General features: G+C 40.5%; 1 protein-coding gene and 1 long non-coding RNA gene across 2 annotated transcripts in view; one reads left to right on the top strand and one right to left on the bottom strand.

Annotated features, from left to right (window-relative positions):
* LOC130272905 (scinderin-like) overlaps positions 1 to 22,275 on the top strand; it is a 154,461-nt gene that overhangs the window by 9,205 nt on the left and 122,981 nt on the right. Inside the window, exon 2 of the mRNA XM_056518912.1 lies at positions 15,290 to 15,444. Within this exon, the coding sequence (XP_056374887.1) occupies positions 15,290 to 15,444 (155 nt within the window). The remainder of the gene's footprint in view (positions 1 to 15,289; positions 15,445 to 22,275) is intronic.
* The window catches only part of LOC130272909 (uncharacterized), a 28,054-nt gene that overhangs the window by 521 nt on the left and 5,258 nt on the right, over positions 1 to 22,275 (bottom strand). The window contains exon 2 of the long non-coding RNA XR_008843785.1: positions 84 to 194. This is a non-coding gene — a long non-coding RNA (uncharacterized LOC130272909). The remainder of the gene's footprint in view (positions 1 to 83; positions 195 to 22,275) is intronic.

The raw sequence follows: 22,275 nt of genomic DNA, 5'->3' as shown, positions 1-22,275 counted from the left end.
GCACGGGGTAACACCTCCCCTACTGGGTCACCACAGATACATGACTGATGGCTTCCTACCCCTTATGACTGATGGCTTCCTACCTCATATACTCAGAACAATACAGATGCAGCATCAGCCGGGGGGATACAGGACGTGTCCATGAGCGTCTTCATCTAGGTCTGTAGCAGAGCTGAGTCTGTAAGGCGTCTTGTCTAGGCATAAAAATGACATCACAATTTTGTAGGTTTTTCTTGCCCCTTTTGATGTACTTTACACCCATGACAAGCGCCCAATGACAAAATCAGCTGTGCTAAATGCAAAATGTCAACTTGTGTAAATGCAGATGTAGTAGAGCCGAGTATGTCATTTGTATTGTTTGTGCTTTACATTGATATCTTAACCTGCAGGAATGGAAAGTGGTAAATATCTGTAGTCGGTATTTATTTATGGTCTCTGGTCCTGGGGATTAGTTTAGAGGATGTGATCTGGGGTCTGTATTAGTTTAGGGGTCTGGTCTGGGGTCTTTATTAGTTTAGGGGTCTGGTAGGGGTCTGGTCTGGGGTCTGTATTAGTCTAGGGGTCTGGCCAAGGGGTTGAATTAGTTTAGGGGTCTAGTCTGGGGTCTGTATTAGTTGAGAAAGTCAGGTATGGGGTTTGAATTCATTTAGGGGTCTGATCTTAGGTCTGTATTAGTTAAGGGGGTCTGGGGTTTGTATTAGTTTTGGGGTCTGGTCTGAGGTCTGTATTAGTTTAGGGGTCTGGGGTCTGTATTAGTTTAGGGGTCTGTTCTGGTGTCTGTATTAGTTTAGGGGTCTGGTCTGGGTCTGTATTAGTTTAGGGGTCTGGTCTGGGTCTGTATTAGTTTAGGGGTCTGGGGTCTGTATTCGTTAAGGGGATCTGGTCTGGGTCTGAATTAGTTTAGGGGTCTGGTCTGGGGTATATATTAGTTTATGTGTCTGGTCTGGGGTCTGTATTAGTTTAGGGGTCTGGTCTGGGATCAGTATTAGTTTAGGGGTCTGATCTGGGGGTCTGAATTAGTTTAGGGGTCTGGTCTGGGGTATATATTAGTTTAGGGTCTGGGGTCTGTATTAGTTTAGGGGATCCAGTCTTAGGTATATATTTAAGGGGTCTGATCTGGGGGTCTGTATTAGTTCTGGGGGTCTGTATTAGTTTGGGGGTCTGGGGTCTGTATTAGTTTAGGGGATCAAGGCTTAGGTATATATTTATTTAGGGGGTCTGATCTAGGGTCTGTATTAGTTCTGGGGTCTGGTTTGGGATCTGTATTAGTTTGGATGTCTGGGGTCTGTATTAGTTTAGGGGTCTATTCTGGTGTCTGTATTAGTTTAGGGGTCTGGTCTGGGGTCTGTATTAGTTAAGGGGATCTGGTCTGGGTCTGAATTAGTTTAGGGGTCTGGGGTCTGTATTAGTTTAGGGGTCTGGTCTGGGGTCTGTATTAGTTTAGGGGTCTGGTCTGGGTCTGAATCAGTTTAGGGGTCTTGCCTTGGGTATATATTAGTTTAGGGGTCTGGGGTCTGTATTAGTTTAGGGGATCAAGACTTAGGTATATATTTATTTAAGGGGTCTGATCTGGGGTCTGTACTAGTTCTGGGGGTCTGTATTAGTTTGGGGGTCTGGGGTCTGTATTAGTTTAGGGGTCTGGGGTCTGTATTAGTTAAGGGGATCAAGGCTTAGGTATATATTTAATTAGGGGGTCTGATTTGGGGTCTGTATTAGTTCTGGGGTCTGGTCTGGAATCTGTATTAGTTTGGATGTCTAGGGTCTGTATTAGTTTAGGGGTCTGGGGTCTGTATTAGTTTAGGGGATCAAGGCTTAGGTATATATTTATTTAGGGGGTCTGATCTGGGGTCTGTATACATTGCAGGGGTCTGATCTGGGGTCTGAATTAGTTAAGAGGTCTGGTTTTAGGGGTTTGATGTAGAGGGTCTCATGTACTCTTTATGCCATAGGTTGAGTATGTGTCTATATAAATAGGAGCAGCATGTGGTAAAATGTTTTCTTAACAAATCCCATTTATAAATATTCCTGATGCCCCTTGTATTTATTATCATGACCTGTATCATATACTGTATTGTGTCTCCTAGAGCTCCTTGGGCTCCTTTGCTTGTAGAGTTGCTGCTTTTCCTGCAATAAAACTTCTTCCTATGTAAGACAAAGCAACTACAGTTGTGAAATGTCATGTGACCCGCGCCCTGTCCGCCATAAACTACCAGCAATTATTGACAACGCAAATTGCTTTGACTTTTGACCCCTGGATTTTCAATGGGGCGAAGTCTACAACCTGGGAATGTGTCAGATATAGGGATATGTCAGATATAGGGATATGTCAGATATAGGGATATGTCAGATATAGGGATATGTCAGATATAGGGATATGTCATATATAGGGATATGTCAGATATAGGGATATGTCAGATATAGAGATATGTCAGATATAGGGATATGTCAGATATAGGGATATGTCAGATATAGGGATATGTCAGATATAGAGATATGTCAGATATAGGGATATGTCAGATATAGGGATATGTCAAATATAGGGATATGTCAGATATAGGGATATGTCAGATATAGAGATATGTCAGATATAGGGATATGTCAGATATAGGGATATGTGTCAGATATAGGGATAGGGATATATCAGATATAGGGATGTGTCAGATATAGAGATATGTCAGATATAGGGATAGGGATATATCAGATATAGGGATAGGGATATATCAGATATAGGGATATATCAGATATAGGGATGTGTCAGATATAGGGATATGTCAGATATAGGGATGTGTCAGATATAGGGATATGTCAGATATAGGGATAGGGATATATCAGATATAGGGATAGGGATATATCAGATATAGGGATATATCAGATATAGGGATGTGTCAGATATAGGGATATGTCAGATATAGGGATGTGTCAGATATAGGGATGTGTCAGATATAGAGATATGTCAGATATACAGATATGTCAGATATAGGGATAGGGATATGTCAGATATAGGGATATGTGTCAGATATAGGGATATGTCAGATATAGGGATGTGTCAGATATAGGGATATGTCAGATATAGGGATATGTCAGATATAGAGATATGTCAGATATACAGATATGTCAGATATAGGGATAGGGATATGTCAGATATAGGGATATGTGTCAGATATAGGGATATGTCAGATATAGGGATATGTCAGATATAGGGATATGTCAGATATAGGGATATGTCAGATATAGGGATATGTGTCAGATATAGGGATGTGTCAGATATAGAGATATGTCAGATATAGGGATAGGCATATATCAGATATAGGGATAGGGATATATCAGATATAGGGATATATCAGATATAGGGATGTGTCAGATATAGGGATATGTCAGATATAGGGATGTGTCAGATATAGGGATATGTCAGATATAGGGATAGGGATATATCAGATATAGGGATATGTCAGATATAGGGATATGTCAGATATAGGGATGTGTCAGATATAGGGATGTGTCAGATATAGGGATGTGTCAGATATAGGGATATGTCAGATATAGGGATGTGTCAGATATAGGGATATGTCAGATATAGGGATATGTCAGATATAGGGATGTGTCAGATATAGGGATGTGTCAGATATAGAGATATGTCAGATATACAGATATGTCAGATATAGGGATAGGGATATGTCAGATATAGGGATATGTGTCAGATATAGGGATATGTCAGATATAGGGATGTGTCAGATATAGGGATATGTCAGATATAGGGATATGTCAGATATAGAGATATGTCAGATATACAGATATGTCAGATATAGGGATAGGGATATGTCAGATATAGGGATATGTGTCAGATATAGGGATATGTCAGATATAGGGATATGTCAGATATAGGGATATGTCAGATATAGGGATATGTCAGATATAGGGATATGTCAGATATAGGGATAGGGATATATCAGATATAGGAATATGTCAGATATAGGGATATGTCAGATATAGGGATATGTCAGATATAGGGATATGTCAGATATAGGGATATGTCAGATATAGGGATATGTCAGATATAGAGATATGTCAGATATAGGGATATGTCAGATATAGGGATATGTCAGATATAGGGATATGTCAGATATAGGGATAGGGATATGTCAGATATAGGGATATGTGTCAGATATAGGGATGTGTCAGATATAGGGATATGTCAGATATAGGGATATGTCAGATATAGGGATATGTCAGATATAGGGATATGTCAGATATAGGGATAGGGATATGTCAGATATAGGGATATGTCAGATATAGGGATATGTCAGATATAGGGATATGTCAGATATAGGGATATGTCAGATATAGGGATATGTCAGATATAGAGATATGTCAGATATAGGGATATGTCAGATATAGGGATATGTCAGATATAGGGATATGTCAGATATAGAGATATGTCAGATATAGGGATATGTCAGATATAGGGATATGTCAGATATAGGGATATGTCAGATATAGGGATAGGGATATGTCAGATATAGGGATATGTGTCAGATATAGGGATGTGTCAGATATAGGGATATGTCAGATATAGGGATATGTCAGATATAGGGATATGTCAGATATAGGGATATGTCAGATATAGAGATATGTCAGATATAGGGATGTGTCAGATATAGGGATATGTCAGATATAGAGATATGTCAGATATAGGGATATGTAAGATATAGAGATATGTCAGATATAGAGATATGTCAGATATAGGGATATGTCAGATATAGGGATATGTCAGATATAGAGATATGTCAGATATAGAGATATGTCAGATATAGAGATATGTCAGATATAGGGATATGTCAGATATAGGGATATGTCAGATATAGGGATAGGGATATGTCAGATATAGAGATATGTCAGATATAGGGATATGTCAGATATAGGGATAGGGATGTGTCAGATATAGGGATATGTGTCAGATATAGGGATATGTCAGATATAGGGATATGTCAGATATAGAGATATATCAGATATACAGATATGTCAGATATAGGGATAGGGATATGTCAGATATAGGGATATGTCAGATATAGGGATATGTCAGATATAGGGATATGTCAGATATAGGGATATGTCAGATATAGGGATATGTCAGATATAGGGATAGGGATATATCAGATATAGGGATATGTCAGATATAGGGATATGTCAGATATAGGGATATGTCAGATATAGGGATATGTCAGATATAGGGATATGTCAGATATAGGGATATGTCAGATATAGAGATATGTCAGATATAGGGATATGTCAGATATAGAGATATGTCAGATATAGGGATATGTCAGATATAGATATATGTCAGATATAGGGATATGTCAGATATAGGGATATGTCAGATATAGGGATATGTGTCAGATATAGGGATGTGTCAGATATAGGGATATGTCAGATATAGGGATATGTCAGATATAGGGATATGTCAGATATAGGGATATGTCAGATATAGGGATATGTCAGATATAGAGATATGTCAGATATAGGGATATGTCAGATATAGGGATATGTCAGATATAGGGATGTGTCAGATATAGAGATATGTCAGATATAGGGATATGTCAGATATAGAGATATGTCAGATATAGGGATGTGTCAGATATAGAGATATGTCAGATATAGGGATATGTCAGATATAGGGATGTGTCAGATATAGGGATATGTGTCAGATATAGAGATATGTCAGATATAGGGATGTGTCAGATATAGGGATATGTGTCAGATATAGGGATATGTCAGATATAGGGATATGTGTCAGATATAGGGATATGTCAGATATAGGGATATGTCAGATATAGGGATATGTCAGATATAGAGATATGTCAGATATAGGGATATGTCAGATATAGGGATATGTCAGATATAGGGATATGTCAGATATAGGGATATGTCAGATATAGGGATATGTCAGATATAGAGATATGTCAGATATAGGGATATGTCAGATATAGGGATATGTCAGATATAGGGATATGTCAGATATAGAGATATGTCAGATATAGGGATATGTCAGATATAGGGATATGTCAGATATAGGGATATGTGTCAGATATAGGGATATGTCAGATATAGGGATATGTCAGATATAGAGATATGTCAGATATAGGGATATGTCAGATATAGAGATATGTCAGATATAGGGATGTGTCAGATATAGGGATATGTCAGATATAGAGATATGTCAGATATAGGGATATGTCAGATATAGGGATATGTCAGATATAGAGATATGTCAGATATAGGGATATGTCAGATATAGGGATATGTCAGATATAGGGATATGTCAGATATAGGGATATGTCAAATATAGGGATATGTCAGATATAGGGATATGTCAGATATAGAGATATGTCAGATATAGGGATATGTCAGATATAGGGATATGTCAGATATAGGGATATGTCAGATATAGAGATATGTCAGATATAGGGATATGTCAGATATGGGGATATGTCAGATATAGAGATATGTCAGATATAGGGATATGTCAGATATAGGGATATGTCAGATATAGGGATATGTCAGATATAGAGATATGTCAGATATAGGGATGTGTCAGATATAGAGATATGTCAGATATAGGGATGTGTCAGATATAGGGATATGTCAGATATAGGGATATGTCAGATATAGGGATATGTCAGATATAGAGATATGTCAGATATAGGGATGTGTCAGATATAGAGATATGTCAGATATAGAGATATGTCAGATATAGGGATATGTCAGATATAGGGATATGTCAAATATAGGGATATGTCAGATATAGGGATATGTCAGATATAGGGATATGTCAAATATAGGGATATGTCAGATATAGGGATATGTCAGATATAGGGATATGTCAAATATAGGGATATGTCAGATATAGGGATATGTCAGATATAGGGATATATCAGATATAGGGATATGTCAGATATAGGGATATGTCAGATATAGGGATATGTCAGATATAGGGATATGTCAGATATAGGGATATGTCAGATATAGAGATGTGTCAGATATAGGGATATGTCAGATATAGAGATATGTCAGATATAGGGATATGTCAGATATAGGGATATGTCAGATATAGGGATATGTCAGATATAGGGATATGTCAGATATAGAGATATGTCAGATATAGAGATATGTCAGATATAGGGATATGTCAGATATAGGGATATGTCAGATATAGGGATATGTCAGATATAGAGATATGTCAGATATAGGGATATGTCAGATATAGGGATATGTCAGATATAGGGATATGTCAGATATAGGGATATGTCAGATATAGGGATGTGTCAGATATAGGGATATGTCAGATATAGGGATATGTCAGATATAGGGATATGTCAGATATAGAGATATGTCAGATATAGGGATATGTCAGATATAGGGATATGTCAGATATAGAGATATGTCAGATATAGGGATATGTCAGATATAGGGATATGTCAGATATAGGGATATGTCAGATATAGGGATATGTCAGATATAGGGATATGTCAGATATAGGGATATGTCAGATATAGGGATATGTCAGATATAGGGATATGTCAGATATAGAGATATGTCAGATATAGGGATATGTCAGATATAGGGATATGTCAGATATAGGGATATGTCAGATATAGGGATATGTCAGATATAGGGATATGTCAGATATAGGGATATGTCAGATATAGAGATATGTCAGATATAGGGATATGTCAGATATAGGGATATGTCAGATATAGGGATATGTCAGATATAGGGATATGTCAGATATAGGGATATGTCAGATATAGGGATATGTCAGATATAGAGATATGTCAGATATAGAGATATGTCAGATATAGGGATATGTCAGATATAGGGATATGTCAGATATAGGGATATGTCAGATATAGAGATATGTCAGATATAGGGATATGTCAGATATAGGGATATGTCAGATATAGAGATATGTCAGATATAGGGATATGTCAGATATAGGGATATGTCAGATATAGGGATATGTCAGATATAGGGATATGTCAGATATAGAGATATGTCAGATATAGGGATATGTCAGATATAGGGATATGTCAGATATAGAGATATGTCAGATATAGGGATATGTCAGATATAGGGATATGTCAGATATAGGGATATGTCAGATATAGAGATATGTCAGATATAGGGATATGTCAGATATAGGGATATGTCAGATATAGGGATATGTCAGATATAGGGATATGTCAGATATAGAGATATGTCAGATATAGGGATATGTCAGATATAGGGATATGTCAGATATAGGGATATGTCAGATATAGGGATATGTCAGATATAGGGATATGTCAGATATAGGGATATGTCAGATATAGAGATATGTCAGATATAGGGATATGTCAGATATAGAGATATGTCAGATATAGGGATATGTCAGATATAGGGATATGTCAGATATAGAGATATGTCAGATATAGGGATATGTCAGATATAGAGATATGTCAGATATAGGGATATGTCAGATATAGGGATATGTCAGATATAGGGATGTGTCAGATATAGGGATGTGTCAGATATAGGGATATGTCAGATATAGGGATATGTCAGATATAGAGATATGTCAGATATAGAGATATGTCAGATATAGGGATATGTCAGATATAGAGATATGTCAGATATAGGGATATGTCAGATATAGGGATATGTCAGATATAGGGATATGTCAGATATAGGGATATGTCAGATATAGGGATATGTCAGATATAGGGATATGTCAGATATAGGGATATGTCAGATATAGGGATATGTCAGATATAGGGATGTGTCAGATATAGGGATATGTCAGATATAGGGATATGTCAGATATAGGGATATGTCAGATATAGAGATATGTCAGATATAGAGATATGTCAGATATAGGGATATGTCAGATATAGGGATATGTCAGATATAGAGATATGTCAGATATAGAGATATGTCAGATATAGGGATATGTCAGATATAGGGATATGTCAGATATAGGGATATGTCAGATATAGGGATATGTCAGATATAGGGATGTGTCAGATATAGGGATATGTCAGATATAGGGATATGTCAGATATAGGGATATGTCAGATATAGAGATATGTCAGATATAGAGATATGTCAGATATAGGGATATGTCAGATATAGGGATATGTCAGATATAGAGATATGTCAGATATAGAGATATGTCAGATATAGGGATATGTCAGATATAGGGATATGTCAGATATAGGGATATGTCAGATATAGGGATATGTCAGATATAGGGATGTGTCAGATATAGGGATATGTCAGATATAGAGATATGTCAGATATAGGGATATGTCAGATATAGGGATGTGTCAGATATAGGGATATGTCAGATATAGAGATATGTCAGATATAGGGATATGTCAGATATAGGGATATGTCAGATATAGGGATATGTCAGATATAGAGATATGTCAGATATAGAGATATGTCAGATATAGGGATATGTCAGATATAGGGATATGTCAGATATAGGGATATGTCAGATATAGGGATATGTCAGATATAGAGATATGTCAGATATAGGGATATGTCAGATATAGGGATATGTCAGATATAGGGATGTGTCAGATATAGGGATGTGTCAGATATAGGGATGTGTCAGATATAGGGATATGTCAGATATAGAGATATGTCAGATATAGAGATATGTCAGATATAGGGATATGTCAGATATAGAGATATGTCAGATATAGGGATATGTCAGATATAGGGATATGTCAGATATAGGGATATGTCAGATATAGGGATATGTCAGATATAGAGATATGTCAGATATAGGGATATGTCAGATATAGAGATATGTCAGATATAGGGATATGTCAGATATAGGGATATGTCAGATATAGGGATATGTCAGATATAGAGATATGTCAGATATAGGGATATGTCAGATATAGGGATATGTCAGATATAGGGATATGTCAGATATAGGGATATGTCAGATATAGGGATATGTCAGATATAGGGATATGTCAGATATAGGGATATGTCAGATTATCTGACATATCCCTATATCTGACATATCCCTATATCTGACTCAGATATAGGGATATGTCAGATATAGGGATATGTCAGATATAGGGATATGTCAGATATAGGGATATGTCAGATATAGAGATATGTCAGATATAGGGATATGTCAGATATAGGGATATGTCAGATATAGGGATATGTCAGATATAGGGATATGTCAGATATAGGGATATGTCAGATATAGGGATATGTCAGATATAGGGATATGTCAGATATAGAGATATGTCAGATATAGGGATATGTCAGATATAGGGATATGTCAGATATAGAGATATGTGTCAGATATAGAGATATGTCAGATATAGAGATATGTCAGATATAGGGATATGTCAGATATAGGGATATGTCAGATATAGGGATATGTCAGATATAGGGATATGTCAGATATAGAGATATGTCAGATATAGGGATATGTCAGATATAGGGATATGTCAGATATAGGGATGTGTCAGATATAGGGATGTGTCAGATATAGGGATGTGTCAGATATAGGGATATGTCAGATATAGAGATATGTCAGATATAGAGATATGTCAGATATAGGGATATGTCAGATATAGAGATATGTCAGATATAGGGATATGTCAGATATAGGGATATGTCAGATATAGGGATATGTCAGATATAGGGATATGTCAGATATAGAGATATGTCAGATATAGGGATATGTCAGATATAGAGATATGTCAGATATAGGGATATGTCAGATATAGGGATATGTCAGATATAGGGATATGTCAGATATAGAGATATGTCAGATATAGGGATATGTCAGATATAGGGATATGTCAGATATAGGGATATGTCAGATATAGGGATATGTCAGATATAGGGATATGTCAGATATAGGGATATGTCAGATATAGGGATATGTCAGATTATCTGACATATCCCTATATCTGACATATCCCTATATCTGACTCAGATATAGGGATATGTCAGATATAGGGATATGTCAGATATAGGGATATGTCAGATATAGGGATATGTCAGATATAGAGATATGTCAGATATAGGGATATGTCAGATATAGGGATATGTCAGATATAGGGATATGTCAGATATAGGGATATGTCAGATATAGGGATATGTCAGATATAGGGATATGTCAGATATAGGGATATGTCAGATATAGGGATATGTCAGATATAGGGATATGTCAGATATAGAGATATGTCAGATATAGAGATATGTGTCAGATATAGAGATATGTCAGATATAGGGATATGTCAGATATAGGGATATGTCAGATATAGGGATATGTCAGATATAGGGATATGTCAGATATAGGGATATGTCAGATATAGGGATATGTCAGATATAGGGATATGTCAGATATAGGGATATGTCAGATATAGAGATATGTCAGATATAGGGATATGTCAGATATAGGGATATGTCAGATATAGGGATATGTCAGATATAGGAATATGTCAGATATAGGGATATGTCAGATATAGGGATATGTCAGATATAGGGATATGTCAGATATAGGGATGTGTCAGATATAGGGATATGTCAGATATAGGGATATGTCAGATATAGGGATATGTCAGATATAGGGATATGTCAGATATAGGGATAGGGATATGTCAGATATAGAGATATGTGTCAGATATAGGGATATGTCAGATATAGGGATATGTCAGATATAGGGATATGTCAGATATAGGGATATGTCAGATATAGGGATATGTCAGACATAGGGATATGTCAGATATAGGGATATGTCAGATATAGGGATATGTCAGATATAGGGATATGTCAGATATAGAGATATCACCTGGTCACTGGACTCATAAACAAATTTTTAAGGAGTCTTGAAAAGCTGTTCTGCAGGGTTAGACTAAGGTGTGTGGAGGATCCTGGTCACCTGAAGTTTATTTATTTATTTATTTTTAAATATATATATATATATAAAAAAAAAAATTATATATATATATATATATATATATATATATATATATATATATATATATAAATGTATCAGCTACAATGTATTCAAACATTCAAGAATAATTAAAATTAATGTGTCCTATAGTGCCTAAATACTCCTGACATAAGGTGTCCACCAATGCTACACAATACCTAAATAGTACTGCCATAGAGTGCTCAATAATACTACATGGTGCTTTAATATTACCACCATAGAGTGCTCAATAATACTACATGGTGCTTTAATATTACCGCCATAGAATGCTTAATAATACCACATGGAGCTTTAATATTGCCGCCATAGAATGCTCAATAATACTACATGGTGCTTTAATATTGCCGCCATAGAATGCTCAATAATACTACATGGTGCTTTAATATTACCGCCATAGAATGCTTAATAATACCACATGGAGCTTTAATATTGCCGCCATAGAATGCTCAATAATACTACATGGTGCTTTAATATTGCCGCCATAGAATGCTCAATAATACTACATGGTGCTTTAATATTGCCGCCATAGAATGCTCAATAATACTACATGGTGCTTTAATATTGCCGCCATAGAATGCTCAATAATACTACATGGTGCTTTAATATTACCGCCATAGAGTGCTCAATAATACTACATGGTGCTTTAATATTACCGCCATAGAGTGCTCAATAATACTACATGGTGCTTTAATATTGCCGCCATAGAATGCTCAATAATACTACATGGTGCTTTAATATTACCGCCATAGAGTGCTCAATAATACTACATGGTGCTTTAATATTACCGCCATAGAGTGCTCAATAATACTACATGGTGCTTTGATACTAACACCACCGAGTGCTCAGTATTGCTAAACAATGCTTAAACACTACCGCCATAGAGTGCTCAACACTGCTACACAGAACTTTAATACTACCGCCATATTTCAGGTTCCAGGTTCAAAAGACTTGTTGATGCTGATTCTATCCAATGGGATAAGGTTGGGTTTCCCAACCGGACTTTGGCCGTCCAGGCATGCTGGGAGTTGTAGTTTAGCAACGGCTTGAGGCGCCCTGGTTGGGAAATATTGTCTTATAGCATAACGCAAGAATTTCGGGTCATATAACGGTAACAGAATGAAGATAATCCCTTGTTGTTCTATGATGCAAACCATGTGTGGAAACACTGACAACAATGTATGTGTAACCGCCTGCAGAATAGAGAGAAGTGCAGCGCGGTCATATATTATTATCAGCTGGCAGCAGGTACTTCACTCCTCTCATTGATGAGTGCACTGTTTGGCGGGATAACATTGCATAACCATATTGCATAACCAGTCTATTTTGCTGGGCAATATTTTAGTGCACTATGGTGATACTCAAGCACTTTTATATAGGCGCTATGTGGCTATGTGTAGTGATTTTTACCGCCTGTGGTGCATTTTTGGAAATCACATATAGGCGGTGGTATACAGGGCAAGATGAACGTCTGTAACCCATTGTAAAAGGGGAGTAGGGCGATGCAAAATGGCGATGTACATCGCCATTTTGCATCGCCCTACTCCCCTTTTACAATGGGTTACAGACCTTCATCTTGCCCTGTATACCACCGCCTATATGTCATCTCTAGGAATATACAGTATTAAAGGGGTTATCCAGGAAAAAAACTTTTTTTTAATATATCAACTGGCTCCAGAAAGTTAAACAGATTTGTAAATTACTTCTATAACAAAAAAATCTTAATCCTTTCAGTACTTATGAGCTGCTGAAGTTGAGTTGTTCTTTTCTGTCTAAGTGCTCTCTGATGACACGTGTCTCGGGAACCGCCCAGTTTAGAAGCAGATCCCCATAGCAAACCTCTTCTACTCTGTGCAGTTCCCGAGACAAGCAGAGATGTCAGCAGAGAGCACTGTTGCCAGACAGAAAAAAACAACTCAACTTCAGCAGCTGAAAATTAATGGAAGGATTAAGATTTTTTAATAGAAGTAATTTACAAATCTGTTTAACTTTCCGGAGCCAGTTGATATAACAAAAAAAGTTTTTTCCTGGAATACCCCTTTAAACTATCTATCTAGAGTACCCACCGTTGTCCAGTTTTCCAACCTAAATCTTGTGGGAGAGGAATAGCAACAATGATATATAAATGACACAATATTGGGGGAGTACTATGAGCCCTGCACAGTGTACTGCCTGCCACCCAGCTTTTCCAATCTGCTGAAGAAAATATCTATCTGATAAAGAAGCCATATTTTAGCTCTTTGGAAAAGCTGGGTGGCACACATACTGCGTGCCATCCAGCTTTTCCAGTCCGTTGAAGCCCCAGCAGGAATAGGCTGCTTGTTCCTCCCTGCCCTCCTCACTGAAGCAGTGCTGCCCGTCCCTCTACCTGCCCCCTGACTTGTGTCTTCCCTCCCTCCTCACTCTCAGCCCACAATAAATCCTCTCTCCCCCACACGTTCCGTCCCTTCTCCGCACTAACTATTCTCTTCACCTGCCTGCCGGACAGTAAAATCATACTTTACCATAATGTTGGTCCAGCGGCAGGATGTTTCAAACTCCCGGACAAACCCTGCAGCCTGAGAGTAACGCGATCAGGATATGTACCAAGCAAGTCTATGTTTGTGTTACTCTTGGGCTGTGGAGAAGATTGCCTGAGAGTATTAAAAATCCATCTGCTAGACCAACATCATAATAAAGTATGATTTAACTATCTGTATGATTTTACTCCTGAGATGCGGAGATTGTCGGTATCAGGACTTCCCTAAACTCTACTATATTTTAAGTTGACAGATATTACCTGCCTGACCCCTTTGTTCTCAAATAGAAGAGGAGTCTGGCAGCATGTTACCCCTCCTCTCTCCATTTAGAATACTTGACCTTCCGGCTGAGCTGAACACTGTTGTATATGGTGGGTTTGGGTGAGATAGCATTAGGCCAAATGCATTTGTAACAATACTAGTGATGAGCAGCAGGGGCCATATTCGAATTCGCGATTATTCGCGAATATATTGACGATTATTCGCCCTATGTTCGCGAAATTCTCATATTCGCTATGTTCGTTCACTTTTTTTTCCATGCGAAAATTCGCATGGAAAATACACATAAAAATTTGCATGTGAAAAAACAAAAATAAAAAAATAAAAATATTTGCCATTATGAATATATAGCACTATATTCTATATATTCGCGAAAATTGCGAAGTGCCGATAGTTGCGATAAAAATTTGCATTACAAATATTCGTGCTCAACACTAAAGAATACCCCTTTTCTAACATTTTATCTCTTCTTCCTCTGTAGGGGAGGAATGCTCCCAAGATGAAAGCGCTGCAGCCGCCATTTTTGCCGTTCAGATGGACGACTACCTTGGAGGAAAACCCATCCAGTACAGAGAACTCCAAAAATATGAATCCGGCGCCTTCGTTGGATACTTCAAAGGAGGGATTAAATATAAGGTAGGGAAATGTTACCATTTTAGTCACCCTGCTCTTACAATCGGGGTTCTTCTTGTTAAAGAAGTCAACTTTAGTCGGTGCTACCAATAGAAACCATTAAAGGGGTACTCCGGTGAAAAACTTTTTTCATTTTTTTATTAAAGGGGTATTCCAGGCAAAACCTTTATATATATATATATATATATATATATATATATATATATATATCAACTGGCTCCGGAAAGTTAAACAGATTTGTAAATTACTTCTATTAAAAAATCTTAATCCTTCCAATAGTTATTAGCTTCTGAAGTTTTCTGTCTAACTGCTCAATGATGATGTCACGTCCCGGTAGCTGTGCATGATGGGAGAATATCCCCATAGGAACTGCACAGCTCCCGGGACGTGAGTCATCAGAGAGCAGTTAGACAATAAACAACAACTCAACTTCAGAAGCTAATAACTATTGGAAGGATTAAGATTTTTAAATAAAAGTAATTTACAAATCTGTTTAACTTTCCGGAGCTTTAACTGGTGCCAGAAAATTAAACAGATTTGTAAATTAAAAGAAAAAGGATAGGTGCAGCTCACAATTAATTCACTGATCCGAGGTTAGATTGGGTGGGCACCTATACCCTAGGCAGGGGCGGACACAGACAACAGAGGGCCCCTGTGCAAAGAATGTGCCTGGGCCCCCCCCCCCCCCCCCAAAAAAAAAGTAATATGCCATAAAATTGCACTGCAACTCACATTAATCTGCATTAGATAGGCAGCAGTTCCCCCACATTAGGCAGCATAGATTCCCCACATTAGGTAGCATATATTCCCCACATTAGGTAGCATTGCATAGTTTACCCACATTAGGTAACGTAGCATAATTTCCCCACATTAGGTAGCGTAGCATATATTCCCCACATTAGGTAGCGTAGCATAGATTCCCTACATTAGGTAGCGTAGCCCCACATTAGGTAGCGTAGCATAGCATATATTCCCCACATTAGGTAGCATGGCATAGATTCCCCACATTAGGTAGCGTAGCATATATTCCCCACATTAGGTAGTGTAGCAAAGATTCCCCACATTAGGTAGCATAGCATATATTCCCCACATTAGGTAGCATAGATTCCCCACATTAGGTAGCATAGCATATATTCCCCACATTAGGTAGCATATATTCCCCACATTAGGTAGCATAGATTCCCCACATTAGGTAGCATAGTTTCCCCACATTATGTAGCATATATTCCCCACATTAGGTAGCATTGCATAGTTTCCCCACATTAGGTAGCGTAGCATAGATTCCCTACATTAGGTAGCATAGCCCCACATTAGGTAGCGTAGCATAGCATATATTCCCCACATTAGGTAGCATGGCATAGATTCCCCACATTAGGTAGCGTAGCATATATTCCCCACATTAGGTAGTGTAGCAAAGATTCCCCACATTAGGTAGCATAGCATATATTCCCCACATTAGGTAGCATAGATTCCCCACATTAGGTAGCATAGCATATATTCCCCACATTAGGTAGCATAGATTCCCCACATTAGGTAGCATAGCATATATTCCCCACATTAGGTAGCATAGATTCCCCACATAAGGTAGCGTAGCATAACCCCAACAAACAAACACACACACACTCTCACTCACCCACACACTCTTACCTGGCCTGCACTACTTACATTTGCCCATGGGGACTTCCTGTCAGAGGTGCGCGCTATAAGTGACATCATCGCACGCTCTGCGCTGGACGTCAGCGTCCAGGTGCTTGCGATGACCTCACTCACTGCACGCACCTCAGCCAGGAAGTCCCCATGGGCAGATGTAAGTAGCAGTTTAGTGACTGGGCAAGACTGGTTTCCCTGTCATATGTGCACTGGCAGGGCTGCCATCAGAAATTTCGGGGCCCCTTACACAACTCAAGGCCTGAGACCCCCACCGATCACCTCGGTTGAAGTGGTTCTCCAGCGGTTGGAAAGCTAAAACTCCCATCATGTCTGGAGAGCCTCAGGCAATGGGAGTTGTAGTTTTGTAACAGCTGAAGAGACACAGATTGGACACAGTTTTACCCATCATCACTGCAGAACTTACAAGTGACTACAGCTCTGATGGGACAGTCATAAGAACACACAATGATGTCAGTGACCTGAGTGACGTCTTCTTTTCTTCTTCGTCTCGTCCAGAGACCAGGTCTTCCCCCAGCTCCATCTTCTCTGCAGAGTCTGACATGCAGACATCATTGGCTTCTCACTTTGTCAGCAGATCCTCATCCTCTGCATGAAGACAGTAATCATTATAACCTTGCCAGAAAGTGTAACCTAAATAAAATACTGCCCCACACTGTACCCTGAATATAATACTGCTATACACTGTACCCACTAAATATAATCCTGCCACACACTGTACCCTGAATATAATCCTGCCACACACTGTACCCTGAATATTATACTGCCACACACTGTACCATGAATAGCATACTGCCATACACTGTACCCACTAAATATAATACTGCAATTCACTGTACCCACTAAATATAATACTGCCCCACACAGTACCCTAAATAAAATACTGTCACACACTGTACCCTAAATAAAATACTGCCCCACACTGTACCCTAAATATAATATTGCCAGACACTGTAACCTGAATACAATACTGCTGTACACTGTACCCACTAAATATAATACTGCTATACACTGTATCCACTAAATATAATCCTGCTACACACTGTAACCTGAATATAATACTGCCACACACTGTACTCCGAATATAATACTGCCACACATTGTACCCACTAAATATAATACTGCCACACACTGTACCCTGAATATAATACTGCTATACACTGTACCCTGAATATAATAATACTATACACTGTACCCTGAATATAATACTGCTACACACTGTGCCCACTAAATATAATCCTGCCACACACCGTACCCTGAATATAATAATGCTATACACTGTAACCTGAGTATAATACTGCTATACACTGTACCCACTAAATATAATCCTGCCACACACTGTACCCTGAATATAATACTGCTATACACTGTACCCACTAAATATAATCCTGCCACACACTATACCCACTAAATATAATACCTCTTATCCTCTGTGTCCTCATCATTCCTCATCACCCCCATAACCCCTGCCAAACCTCTCCTCAACACTACTATAACCACCCCCGCACCTCTCCTCATCATTACTATAACCCCCCCACACCTCTCCTCATCACTACTATAACCCCTGCACCTCTCCTCATCACTGCTATAACCCCCCCGCACCTCTCCTCATCACTACTATAACCCCCCCAGGCACCTCTCATCACTACTATAACCCCCCCCCCCACACCTCTCCTCATCACTACTATAACCCCCGCACCTCTCCTCATCACTACTATAACCCCCCCACACACCTCTCCTTATCACTACTATAACCCCCCCACACACCTCTCCTTATCACTACTATAACCCCCCCCACACACACCTCTCCTCATCACTACTATAACCCCCGCACCTCTCCTCATCACTACTATAACCCCCGCACCTCTCCTCATCACTATTATAATGCCCCCTGCATATCTCACCACCCCCATAACACCCCCCTGCAACTCTCTTCACCCCCATAACCCCCCCTGCACCTCTCATCACCCCATAACACCCCCCCTCATCACCCCCATAACACCCCCTGCATCTCTCATCACTCCCATAACACCCCCTGCATCTCTCATCACCCCCATAACCCCCCCTGCATCTCTCATCACCCCCATAACCCCCCTGCACCTCTCATCACCCCCATAACCTCCCCATGCACCTTTCATCCCCCCATAACACCCCCTGCACCTCTCATCCCCCCCATAACACCCCCCTGCACCTCTCATTACCCCCATAACCCCCCCTGCATCTCTCATCACCCCCATAACCCCCCTGCACCTCTCATCACCCCCATAACCTCCCCATGCACCTTTCATCCCCCCATAACACCCCCTGCACCTCTAATCCCCCCATAACACCCCCTGCACCTCTAATCCCCCCATAACACCCCCCTGCACCTCTCATTACCCCCATAACACCCCCTGCACCTCTCATCACCCCCATAACCTCCCCATGCACCTTTCATCCCCCCATAACACCCCCTGCACCTCTAATCCCCCCATAACACCCCCCTGCACCTCTCATTACCCCCATAACACCCCCTGCACCTCTCATTACCCCCATAACCCCCTGCACCTCTCATCACCCCCATAACCTCCCCATGCACCTTTCATCCCCCCATAACACCCTCCTGCACCTCTCATCCCCCCATAACACCCCCTGCACCTCTCATTACCCCCATACCCCCCCCACCTCTCATTACCCCCATAACCCCCCCCCTCTCATCACCCCTATAACACCCCAAGCACCAGTTCCCCTGCACCTCTCATTACCATTGTAGTCTGCAAACAACATAGCCCCCATCCAACCCCCCCCCCCCCCCCCCCCCCGTTCACTCACCCTGCCGGGGTTCGGTGCAGCTGCTGCTCCCGTCAGAGTGTCACTGCATGGGGAGGATCCGTCGGGAGGCTGCTGGACTGGAGATCGCGCCGGAACAGGTCAGGTGACTGGAGTAGACGTGCGTGCCTGCGCGGGGCACGTCGACTCCCATCAGCCCCTGGCCTGTCCGGCCCTGCCGTACTTCTTAAGGGGCCCGCGCCCTAGAAAGAGCGGGCCTCATAGTCCTGCGGGCCCCCCGGACTATGAGGCCCGGTCATAGTTCTGACGGGTACGCAGCCAGGAGTCAGTGAGTGACAGTCGCAGTCACTCACTGACTAGCCGGAAAAAAAAAAGTACAGGGACGTCCGGGCCTCCCTGAAGCTCCGGGCCCCATACAAGTGTATGGGTTTACCCCCTGATGGCGGCCCTGTCCACTGGGTCCGATGGTAGGACCGACCCAGCATGTGAGGGCGGGCCGGGCCCCCTCCCACGCTGGGCCCCTGTGCAGCTGAACCGGCTGCACAGGCGATATGTCCGCCCCTGACCCTAGGTGCAAGAAGAAAAAGTGCAGCAGAAAAAATGTTCACCCAAAACCTCAAGGAGAGTGTATCAAATATTTATAATGAATGGAACAGACCGTGCTTCAATTAACAGTGGTATTTATTATAATAACACATTAATTATAAAAATGGAAGTAATATTAAGAAGATCCCCTCACAGGGCCCTATGGGGGAGATCAGATGATAAGATAAAATACACTAAAATAATTACTGATGCCTCTAATGTGCGTTCATATAGCAGATAACGGGTAACAATATCTAGCAATATATGGTTGACTGTAACGGTAGAAATGTCACTTAGTAAGAAGTAATGGATCACAAAACTGTTCTTTCAATAAAGATGAATGACAATTATGGTGAATGGCAGATGTTGTAAAACAATGTAGCAGTATTGTCCTTCTGATAGGAAAGTGTATCAGGATTGCGGTGTCCTCTGAGGGCAGAAATAGTAAAAGTTCCTGCAGAGTAAATAGAAAGTCTGTGGACTATGAGTGACGATATTTGTCTGCGCTGACTAAAGATTAGTGTTGAGCGGCATAGGCCATATTCGAATTCGCGAATATTCGCGAATATGTGGACGAATATTCGTCCTATTCGCGAATATTCGCATATTCGTAATATTCCCATTTTATTTTCGCATATGCGAATATTCGCGTATGCGAAAATTAGCATATGCGAAAATTTACATATACAAAAATTTGCTCTAGGGAAAATTTGCATATGCGAAAATTAGCATATGCAAATTTTTTCATATGCGAAATTCGCACCCTGGTCTCACACAGTAGTATTAGAGCCTTCTTTACACCACACAAGCTGGAAGCAGAGAGGGGTGATCACTGTGATGTGTACTGTGAAAAAAAAAAAAGAAGAAAAAAAACTAATGAATATTCGTAATTACGAATATATAGCGCTATATTCGCGAATATTCGCGAATTCGCGAATATGCGATATTCGCGAATAAAATTCGAATTGCGAATATTCGCGAGCTACACTACTAAAGATGTCGCCGGACTGCACAAGCTGCCCGTCTGTGTGCACAGGATTACCGTATTTTTCGCCCTATAGGACGCACCGGCGTATAAGACGCACCCAATTTATAGGTGCAAAATAAAAAAAAAATTAAGATTTTGAACCCAATGGTGGTCTTCAACCTGCGGACCTCCAGATGTTGCAAAACTACAACTCCCAGCATGCCCGGACAGCCAACGGCTGTCCGGGCATGCTGGGAGTTGTAGTTTTGCAACATCTGGAGGTCCGCAGATTGAAGACCACTGCATAGGAGGTAATACTCACGTGTCCCCGCCGCTCCGGACCCGTCACCGCTCCCCTGGATGTCGCTCCATCGCTGTCCCCGTCGCTCCGGAACGTCTCTGCTGCCGGCCGGGTATCCTCGCTCTCCGTCGCCGCCATCACGTCGTTACGCACGCCGACGCACGTACGCGACGACGAGGAAGGAGAGCGCCGGCCATACAGGGGATCCCTGAATGGAGAAGACACCGAGGAGGCAGGTAAGGTCCCTCCCGGTGTCCTGTAAGCACTAACCCGGCTATTCAGTCGGGATGTTCGGGACAGGCGCGGTGAAATCGCGGCGGTCCCGAACAGCCCGACTGAACAGCCGGGTTAGTGTCACTTTACCTTCAGACGCGGCGGTCAGCTTTGATCGCCGCGTCTGAAGGGTTAATACAGGGCATCACCGCGATCGGTGATGTCCTGTATTAGCCGCGGGTCCCGGCCGTTGATGGCCGCAGGGACCGCCGCGATAGGGGTGTATTCGCCGTATAAGACGCACCGACTTTTTCCCCCCAGTTTTGGGGAA

The sequence above is a fragment of the Hyla sarda genome, chromosome 5 (assembly GCF_029499605.1).
Source record: "Hyla sarda isolate aHylSar1 chromosome 5, aHylSar1.hap1, whole genome shotgun sequence".
NCBI lineage: Eukaryota > Metazoa > Chordata > Amphibia > Anura > Hylidae > Hyla > Hyla sarda.
The sequence above is the reverse complement of the archived record's forward strand: the minus strand, read 5'-3'. Positions and strand labels throughout refer to the sequence as shown.